This window comes from Protomyctophum bolini (assembly GCF_963924005.1).
Source record: "Protomyctophum bolini genome assembly, chromosome: 22".
Taxonomy (NCBI): domain Eukaryota; kingdom Metazoa; phylum Chordata; class Actinopteri; order Myctophiformes; family Myctophidae; genus Protomyctophum; species Protomyctophum bolini.
The window spans coordinates 5242366-5253593 of NC_137883.1; the positions used below are offsets into that span (position 1 = coordinate 5242366).

General features: G+C 44.6%; 1 protein-coding gene across 1 annotated transcript; it reads left to right on the top strand.

The window, feature by feature from the left end:
* Positions 1–2700: 2700 nt before the first annotated feature.
* pus1 (pseudouridine synthase 1) lies at positions 2701–9860 on the top strand. The gene is made up of 6 exons (XM_080756527.1): positions 2701–3068; positions 3528–3781; positions 4142–4279; positions 7357–7459; positions 7916–8637; positions 9492–9860. Exons 1-6 carry the CDS (start codon positions 3008–3010, stop codon positions 9522–9524), a joined length of 1311 nt encoding a protein of 436 aa, XP_080612653.1. The 5' UTR covers positions 2701–3007; the 3' UTR covers positions 9525–9860.
* The last annotated feature ends 1368 nt before the right edge of the window (positions 9861–11228 follow it).

Below are 11228 nucleotides of genomic sequence, written 5' to 3' on the forward strand. Positions count from 1 at the left end.
ATAAGCCATTCCAGCCTATCGAAATGGGCAAGGGTGAGGTGGGTTCGGGGAGTGAGGCCAAGTAGTAGCCTGACCAGTTTGTTTCGGGAAGTCACTCTGGAGCCTTGATTTAAGGGCCTTTGAGGTGCTGTGGTATACCAAGAGGTGCATGCATAGTCGAAGAAACCTTGTACGCCCTTGTCATTTTTAGCCCAAAGTGAAGGAGCCCTTGTATACACTTTAGGCTAAAAACGGCCATAGTCGTCGTCACAAAATGTGATGAGGTCAGCACATTGTGGGCACATATGGGCAAGTGGCTATGGTAGTTTGTAGCCTGTGTATAGTGCCTAAACCCCTAGATTAGGCGTTTATACTGGTTACCGATAGCCAGCTTGATGTTACGATGCGTGCTCGCCTCGGTGTGCTCCAGAAACTCATGTCCAAACATGAGCGTATTAAATTATATTTATTAGCTCTGCCAAAGTCCTATACTTAGCCTATACATAAACCAAGATAGTGTCTCAAACACATCATAGAGTCTTGAATGACAGTCTAAAAACTGTTTGCCCCGTCAGCAAACACCTGCACCTGATTAGGGCCAGGGTTAAATACCCTCCCCGTAACCATGCAGGCAACCTATAGGCCTTGATTGACAAATTGACAATGCCATGTATAGTGACATCATTGACACAATAATAAAGGCTCATTCATAGTCTGGATTTTCGGTGGTGAGGTGACCACCGCTCCGGTGGTGAGGTGACCACCGGAGCTGAAATAACGTTGAGCGGGGGTGAGTAAAAACAGAGAGAAGGGCTGGGGGGCGGTGGTCATGTTGTAGTTCAGTGGACACCTGACTCACCACCGAAAATCCAGACTATGAATAACGCTTCAATAATTACCTGCGCAAGCAGAGCTTGCAAGTAATGTTATCAGTCAGGTGCTACGATGCGTGTGTCTGGGGCCAGCACATGTTATGACGTCATATGCTGGCACGAAGCTGACCGTGCAGGTATGTTTTCCGTCATGCTACGAAGCATATGTCCCATGACGTGATGAAGATATTTACCAAGGTCCAATGTCCCTTAGAATGCATGTGACAGGATGTCATATGGACATACGGAAGCAGACCGTGCAGGTATGCTTTCCGTGAACGGGATGAAGATTATGTACCAACGCCAGGGTATAATTGGTTGACGATGGTGACGTAATGATGATATGTTTCAGTGTCAGGGACATATTCGCATCAAACCACCCGAGTAACCACATTACACCACCATAACCACTCAGAAACTACATGTACATACATATAGACATATATACACACATGTGAATATATGTACCAATGCCAGGGTATAATTGGTTATCGATGGTGACGTATCAGTGTGATTTTCGAAAAGGTTATAATGAATTACCATATTTTTCTTCAAGATGTTAAAAGTATTTCATAGAGATATATAGACGTGTAGTTGCAAAGAGATCAGTTTGCACCCTGTATTGCGCCAGGACAAAATAGAACTCTAGCCTTGGAGGAGAAGAACTTGACGGTAAGAAGCCTGGATAGACAAAAGGCAAGTTAAAGACAACAAGACAAGACTCAGGAAGACCTGAGAAATAGACCTTTAGCCGGGATAGATCAATTTGGACCTTGTATTGCGCCAGGACAAAATAGACCTTTAGACCATCGTCAGCTTAGGTTAAAGTTAAAGACAATTAACAAGACAAGACTTGGAGTCTGGGAGTCTTGGACGATAAGAAGGTTCCCGAGAGCTTTAGAGATATATAGTTGCAAAGAGATCAATTTGGACCTTGTATTGCGCCGGGACAAAATAGACCTTTTGCTCGGATAGACGAGAAAGACACTTGCACGCTCTGCTTGCGCACTAGTAGGCCATTACTTGGTGTGCAACAAGCAAGTAGGGACTCGACAGAGTGCAGTTCTAGTTTCATCCTGCAGCCGCTCTGCCCGTACGGTTCCAATTGTACAAATTAGTTAAATGAACATTGATTTTACAATAATATTGTAAAATTGCATCTGAGACCCCAAGTTATATTATAACTTGGGGTCTCAGAGATATAAATGCAATTAAATGGGGGTCCGTAGAATATTGCATGTCAAACTTTGACATGCAATATTCTAGAGGGTCCTCGCTCCATTTCCATTATTATTAAAATCTTCTCTGTCTTTTCAAATGAGTGTCAATTTGGGGGTCCTTGACATGATACAGTTTGGGAACCAATAGGTTACAGACTATGTGTACAAAATCAATTGAAAATAGCAGATGTTGTGACACATTGTGAGCTTGTAGATCGGCTATTTTTTAAATGGCCGAAATGTATAGGGTTGAAGTGGTTAATGTATGTTTTCTAATCAAAATTAAAATCTCCAAACTAGTAACTAAAGTTTTCAAATAATTGTAGTGGAGTAAAAGTACAAATGTAGGCTCTGAGATGTAGTGGAGTACTGGAAATTAGAAATACTCAAGTAAAGTACAAATACCTCAAAATTGTACAAAGTACAGTACTTAAGTAAAAGGACTTAGTTACTTTCCACCAATGATTATTAGATAGAAAAACACAGTGCCCCCTTACCTTCCCATTGTTGTGTCCTTATCATGAAAAGGGTTTGGGAACCAACTGGCTTATAATAAGCGGATATGGCAACAACACTGCCAGGCAGTCGCGCGATATTTCCACAGGAGGGTCAAAGTTGACTATGACCATGTGTATGTTGTTCATTTCTTCCTTATATGCAAGGCAAGCGTTCTTTATAGCGTCGCACACAAGTTCACAGAACGACTCTTTTTGTTGGCCAAGTTACCCTGGATTTATGTGTGAATAAATCAACTGTGCGTCTTTAATTTCGTTGATAGCTGTATTGGTTTCGGGAAAGGATTTATTTATTTATTTCACCCCTTTCTTTTTTGTTGTTGTAAGGAACAAGCCAGCCTTTGGATCGTGTCTTTCCGTTTAAGATCTCCTGTTTGGAGAATGGTTGTCATTGCAATGACTTAGTGAGAAATAAACGCTCATGTTTGGACCGCTATTAAGTGCCTTATTTAAACCACGACTGTTGACTTTAAAAACCAACGGTAAGCCGACTTACTTATAGCCATGTATCATGAATACATGAATCTGTTGCATACATGTGATTGTTTGTAGGCATAGCCTGACGAGAATAGCTAGCTATGGCTGTATAGAAGTGTGTTATTTGTACGTCTCTAAATGTTATGATGAATTGAACAAGGTGGACCCACTTGTAAACAAGTGTAGTGCTTTATTTGGTCGTCCACTCACAGTTGACAGTTTTTTTTTTGCTGTATTGATTTGTGCTGGAAATGTACTGTAATTCTGCAAACTCTTAATAAATACTTCAATCAAAAAGCTACTTGGAAAAAATTGGGACTTATGGATCAGAGCCACTGAGCCAGTCAAGCTCTTGTCAAAACATGAACGGTTAACAAGCCATTCTGTGGCATAATTTACTGCGTTATTCATTGAAATGGCCATGATGAACGTGATTGAAGCCATGCGCATTATGCTTTTCACAGGTTGCTTTTGTAGTAGTAATATTGTCGACACACCGTGGATGATGAGCGAGGAGTCTGGACTCACGCAGACCATGAAGCCACCGAAAAGGGCCCATGACAAGAGCGTGGACTCGTCCGAGAATGAGCACGACGACACTAAAAGATGCAAGGACAAGGCCGAGGTGGAGAACGCCGCCGACGACGAGAGGAAATACCCCAAAAAGAAAGTGGTTCTCCTTTTGGCATACTCTGGGAAGGGCTACTACGGTATGCAGGTACCGTACACAAACTTTAGTCTCGGACGTACTGACTTGAGTGTGAAGTCCCAGTGCGAACCAAATTGACTTATTGTTACATTTTGGACACTTTGTAGTTCAATTGAAACCGGTGATTTAATTGTGTTAAAAAGCATTTAACCCATTCTGGGCGGGGACCCCTTTTTGGTGTTGGCATCATGTTATGCTTTAGCTGTTGGAAAAAATAGCAGATCTACAAGCTCATAGCGCGCCACCGAGTGGCACGCTACGAGCTTGTACGTCTGCTATTTTTGGGGAAAAAATCGAAGAACGACTGACATGGAATTGGAAACCTAGCTTTTTTTTCCAGAGAACAATTTCTCCTTTTGAATGTTACAGAGAAACACCGGGAGCATACAGTTTCGAACCATTGAAGATGACCTGGTCTCTGCACTTATTAAGTCGGGCTGCATTCCTGAGAACCACGGCGACGATATGAAGAAAATGTCTTTCCAAAGATGTGCCAGAACAGATAAGGTAACGTAAAACATGCACGAGCACAGGGAATTCAATAGTGACTAGATTTTAAATACCAAATCCCTTGCACCCAGAAAACGAAATCACACCCGTGTGAAGTGAGTGGTGCAACTCCGTGTGTGTGTGTGTGTGTGTGGGGGGGAGGGGGGGGGGGGGGGGGGTTCCAGACCCACAGGAACGCACCCAGGGTGCCGGGCCGATTCCGGGCGAGCCGCCCCACGTCCGAAACGGTTGAGAAATGACAGTTACCGTGTGGGGGTCCCTCTACTGTACTGTACTGTACACCCAAAATCACCATATATATATACAGTAAATATGTGCTTTTTTCATGCTCAGACGCACCCACCCAGCCGGCCACCCACCCACCCAGCCGGCCACCCACCCACCCACACAGCTCCGTAAGGGAGTGGTTGCACCACTCAAAAATACAATCGCAAGGATGCACCCGGCCTATAAGGTCATCGGGGTTTTCGGGGTCTCTGAACATCATATTACCCCTCACTCAGGTGACCTAACCCGGGGGGGTGATCAAGTCCCGACTTACGTCCCAGTATAGCTACCCTCGATCAGTCCCATTTAGGGAAAGACCAGGGCCACACAACCCGATGCTCCGGAACTTCTCTGCCGGAACTGGGAGTGAGAGGAGCTGTCGCGTGGACGGACTATAGGCTCTCTGTGGGTTGACTCCTGTCCGGGGCCGCTCCTATACGTCTCACCAGGTCCACTCCTGCTCTCACCAGGCCCAGGACCCTGTGCGTTGGTTGCACCAGTCTCACCAGCACCAGGCACGTCATTCAAGGAGTGGTGGATTCTCGAGCCGCAATGTCTCGTCTGAAATGTCTTTATTAGGAACAATCCCTTGAGATGAACCATCTCGTTTCCAAGGGGGTCCGCAACTCACGAAGTACACTTCATACATAGACACTTTTTTTTTTTTACAAACAATTCAACCAGACAAAACAATACAATTCCTAGATGAACAAGAAACGAACAACAACAGCAAAAAAACAAAAAAAAACTGCAACAAAACAACATACGTTATGGGACATAACGTAGACATAACACAACATGGATCATTGCATCATGGATCTGCTACAGTGATGAATAATGAAAACATGAACAGGTATAGTCTCAAGATGAGAGGACAGCACCGTTTTGAACAAATGAAAAGATGTTATTGAACGAATATGGACGGGTAGATTGTTCCTGTCACAGGGAGCTTTGAACATAATGGTTCTGCACGGTGGTGCTGTTATAGGCTCCGCTTGAATGGCCCTCCTAAAAGGCCTCACCGTGGCATTTATATAACCCACATAGTCACACATAACCACTTATAACTTAACTAAATCACACCCACGAAGTGTGAAGTGAGCGGTGCCTTGAGTTAATTTCATTAAGCTCCAGGAACAATGTTAAATCCCTGTCCGTTTATTTCAAGGCATATAGGAGTGGTTAGAACCATACAATTATTTTTTCTTTTGTTGCAAAAATAGAAAATACCCGATCTACAAGCTCACAACACATTGCAACACCTGAGTTTATTACTTAACTGGTTTGCTCTGATGTGTGTGTGTGTGTGTGGGTGTGTGTGTGTGTGTGTGCGCGCAGCGTTCATTTATATGTCGTCACGTGAAAACCGGTTCTGTGAATGGGGGGGGGGGGTACCATGCAGGCACCTGGCAGACACGTTTCACACCAGAGGGTGAAAAGACTCTCAAACCCCTCCAGACAACCAGTCTTCTGTCTGTCAGCTCACCACCGGAGCGGTGGTCACCTCACCAACCCAAAATCCAGACTATGTATGAGCCTTAAGGCTGGTGTGTTCTATGGCTCCGTACGGAATGAATACATTAATAACCCATTTTGACCTGAGATCAGATTCTAAAAAATGGCTTCTACATCCCGACAGTTTTTTCTGAAAAACCTACGTTTCTATGTCAGTGGTTCTTCAATTTTTCAAAAATAGCTAAAGCATGAACGTCATTCCGCTCCTTTGGCATAGGAGCGGAAATAATTTAGTCCCTTGTTTGTACCGAATCTGGGTTGCACATGGTTTGGTGTTGTGGGTGTGGACTTCGTTGACATTAAAGAAGGTACATGGGTATCTTGGTGGTGTAGCCAGCGAATCTTGTGGACCAGACCCCATTGCAAGACGCTGTACTCTGTCGTCGACCCTAAGCCATTCCAGCCTGTCAACGTGGGCAGGGGTGAGGTGGGTTCGGGGGTTGAGGCCAAAGTAGGAGCCTCATGACGAGTTTGTTTTGGGAAGCCTCGGAGCCATGTTTTAAGGGCCTTTTTAAGGTGCATGGTTCAAGAAAGTACAAAATAAAAGTGTATGTCGTTGGTTAATCATTTACCAATCATCTAACTATAACAATATAAGTTGCAGCTACCAAGTTTCAACATAAATAAATATACATTGTATTTCGGTAACTTCTGTCTTATGGGTCTGTGGGGGGTGCCTACTGTTGGCTATGCCTTACTCATGAATAATTCCTGGCTCTGTGCCTGCATTATAATCTGTAGTGCTCTGTGTTCACTCGCAGTCTCACAATAATTCATTATAAAGTTGAGGCAGAAAATGTGTACAATTTTTTTTTTTGTAAAAATATCTCCACTCTTCTGCAAGCGTCACACGGACGGCTCCCTTCCTTCAATATTATTGTCGGGTATTATTGAAAGTTGAGGTTAATTAATGAATTGGTATTGGCCCCCCTAGACTTTACTAGTTAAATGTACCGGTACTCCCATTCTGAACGGGAACCCATTTTGGTGTTAGCATTATGCTTTAGCTATTGAAAAATAGCAGATCTACAAGCTCATAGCGCCACCGAGTGGCGCGCTACGAGCTTGTAGGTCTGCTATTTTAAAAAAAATCGAAGAACGACTGACATTTTTTTAGAATCTGATCTCAGGTCAGAATGGGTTAATCAGACCAGTGTGTGTGTCCAGTGGAAACCTTGTTATGAATCTGATCTCGGGTCAGAATGGTTTAATTCAATGTATTCTGTTTATTTGAATGCACAGTATACGACGGGGCACGAATACAAATCAAACGCGTTCTTCTCTGTCTTCAGGGTGTGTCTGCAGCCGGCCAAGTCGTGTCTCTCAAACTGTGGTTGATCGAAGACATTGTCAAGAAGATCAATGAGAATCTGCCACCACAGATTCAAGTCCTTGGTAAGTCTTCATTCCCATATATATATATATATATATATATATATGAGACAAAAAAGGGACTCCTGCACGTCCAAAAAGACCCGTAGGAGGTGCAAGTCTAGTTAGCATGCATATATATAGAGCACCTGACGAAGCTCACGACGAAACGCGTCGTGCTATTACATAAGTTTGATGCAGTAAGTTGTCCGTCTCTGTTCCCTGGAGTGTGCAGTCCCTTCCTTGGAAGGTTTTTCTCTTTTTTGATATATATATTCTCGATATTATATCCCGACGATATGTATCTATTTATTAAAAGGCTTTTAGAAAGTCATTTTGTAGAATTGTCCTCTGGGTTTTAATATTGCCTGTAACTCAAATGAGCTACGTGGGTGAAAAAAAAACAAATGTCGTATTTTCCTATTTCTCCCAGATTTTTAATCTGTGATTTCTGTTTTTTTTTTCGTTTTTTTTTCACAGGATTCAAGCGAGTGACTCAGGGCTTCAATTCCAAGAACAATTGCGACGCGCGCACGTACTCATACATGCTGCCCACGGTGGCGTTCGCGCCCAAGGACTACGACGTCGCGAACGCCGCCGCCGCCTTCCGCCTGGCGCCGGAGACGCTGGAGCGCGTGAACCGCCTCCTCGCGCTCTACAAGGGCACGCACAACTTCCACAACTTCACCTCGCAGAAGGGCCCCAAGGACCCCAGCGCCCGCCGCTACATCACGGAGATGTCCTGCGGGCGGCCGTTCGTCCCCCCCGGCGGCGGCGGCGGCGCCGAGTTCGCCGTGACGGTGGTGCGCGGCCAGAGCTTCATGCTGCACCAGATCCGCAAGATGATCGGCCTGGTCGTGGCCGTGGTCAAGGGCTACGCGCGGGAGGACGTGATGGAGCGCAGCTGGGGCGAGGACAAGGTCGACGTGCCCAAGGCTCCCGGGCTGGGCCTGGTGCTGGAGCAGGTGCACTTTGACCGCTACAACAAGCGCTTCGGCGGCGACGGCCTCCACGAGCGCCTGGAGTGGACCCGGGAGGACGGGGCCATCAGGACCTTCAAGGAGGACCACATCTACCCGAGCATCGTGGAGACGGAGTGCCAGGAGGGCTCCATGGCCAGCTGGATGGCCACGCTTCCCTGCCACGACTTTGAGGCCACCACGTCTTCTACGCATTCGCAGGAGGAGAAGGACCAGAAACAGGTACGTTGGTGGTGGCGTGGGGGGGGGATGTTGTAGAAATGATGGTGTTATGTTATTTTTTTTTCACCTTTTTTTTTTTTAAGCAAAAAATAACATACCCCTCCCCCCCCCCCCCCCCCCCCCCCGCATATGCACCGCTTTGTGCGTATGAGCACGGAATGTGATGATTTGATTGGCCGAGCGCAGAATGTGACGTATGATGATGATGTATGATGATAAGAAAGAGCGCCCCTCACTTTCACTCGAGTATGATTGTTTATCCCTTTTGGTGTTTATAGCATTATGTTATGCTTTAGCTATTGAAAAATAACCAGATCTACAAGCTCGAGTGCCGCGCTACGAGGTGGCTTGTATAGGTCTGCTATTTTTTTTTTTTAATCGCTTCGGTTTTCTCATTCGACCACGTCTTATCTGTCCACGGTAGCATATTTTGCGCTGCGTAAAATATGCCTTCTGTGTTCAGCTCCTCAACCGCCAACATTGTTTCCTTCATTTCCTTTTATTTGCTGCGGATTGCATTCACACCTGCACCGAATCGTCGTAATCAAGTGCGACTGGCAGCGAAGCCAGTCGCTGACTGGTCGGAGTAGAATGCGGTTCTTTGATGCGCATTTGGATTCGAATTGATGCTTCACACCTGCCAGACGAAGCGCACTTCCTGACAACGTGCAGCAGGATTCGTTTTAATCGCAGTAAAGCTTTCTGGTGTGAATGTCACCAGAGTTTGTGTGTGCGTGGGTGTGTGTGTGTGTGTGTGTGTGTGTGTGTGTGCGTGCGTGTGCGCGTGCGTGCAGCTGGTAAACGTTTGGCCTCGTTTTCTCTATGTAGTTTCTGACCTTTTCTTCTCTTTTCAGGATGACGAAGATGAGGGCAATGGATCAGATTAGGCCTTCTCCTGACTCGAAGATATTAAAGCATCTTCGCAGATCCTTTGCCACTGACTTTTTCCGTATGAAATTATTGTCATGAATGTCAATTTTGTGCATTGACATGGTATATCTACATTTTGGTCATCTTATGCAATTATTATTAAAATACAATGCCCTCCCAAACGCCTCTCTCTCTCTCTGACAAGCCTGTGGCCCCTGGTTGTGGCGTGTAGTCCAATTCTCTTCACGCATAATGAACAGAATTCTGACCTTTTTTTTTTTTTTTTTTTCAGATTTTCTCATTCGGTTTAGTGTGATTATTGGTCATTCTTACTTTAATAAATTACATATTCTGACGTGTTCCTAGATTATTGCGAGGGCTCTGTATTCCTATTACATTTCCACTATAGCTTGTGACCGGCCACAGTCGTTAATTAATTACGCTAATAGACGGTAGTATAGTCCCGCCCCCTCGAGAGACCCCGGAACTTTTTTTTCCTCATAGACTTTTCAGAAAGTATTTATTTAAAGACGTTTACGCTGCGGACAAAGCCAACTCGAGTCGTGACAAATCATGACAATAAACACAATGTTTTACAACACTTTTTTTGTTGTTGTTTTTCTTCTTCTTTGTAATGATTTGTTTGGTCCAAAATATTGTGTCTGTTGTCATGAGTTGTCACAACTCGAGTTGGCTTTGTACGACGCTTATAAGGTCTTTAACCCATTCTGAACGGGAACCCATTTTGGTGTCAGCATCATGTTATGCTTTAGCTATTGAAAAATAGCAGACCTACAAGCTCATAGCGCGCCACCGAGTGGCGCGCTACGAGCTTGTAGGTCTGCTATTTTTGAAGAATCGAAGAACGACTCACATTTTTAGAATCTGATCTCAGGTCAGAATGGGTTAATCAGAGCAGTGTGTGTCCAGTGGAAACCTCGTATGAATCTGATCTCAGGTCAGAATGGGTTAAATAAATGTACTTTTTGAAATGTCTATGGGGAGAAATGCATTGGGAATGATTTCCTGGGCCCTGGCGTCGTCATGAAAGGGAGCGGGACTGCGACGCTCTATATAGGGTGTATTTTGCATCCCCAAATGCAGATTATTGATAATGGACCCATCCGTGGACCTTTCTGGGTGTCCCATGGACTGTACTCAGCACTGTACTGTAATTTGGTGCCGTTTAATTGACTTTGTTTGCGTATACTTTGCACTGTTGTTTGCATATACTCTCTGCAATTGTTAGATTTAGAATTGTGTTTATTTCTTTCGGATACATTTCCCACATGAATATATCCATGATATTATAACCATACAAGATGAAATGGGGGAGATAAATGCTGCAATTTGTAAACGGGACAAAGATATGACTCCGTACGTCATTGAAGCGGGACTCATACAATGTCCATGGGACCCATAAATGTTCATTTATAATCCCACAATATGACTCACGAGTATCAACTTCTGAGTACCAGGCTGGTGCCTTTTTATAGGCTTGCATCTCAGGTCCTCATTCAGAATAATCTTTTTATTGTCACATCACGGATTTACAAGTCAAAAAGTGGGTGACATGGTTCCCATCGTTTTATTGTTTCCGAGAGAGACAAAGAGAGGGATGAAGAGGGAGAGGCAAGGCAAGTGGAAATAAAATGAGAAACATTGAAGGACCACTTTTCAACCTATCGTCATGTAATTGGTCATCACTAATTACACGCGCG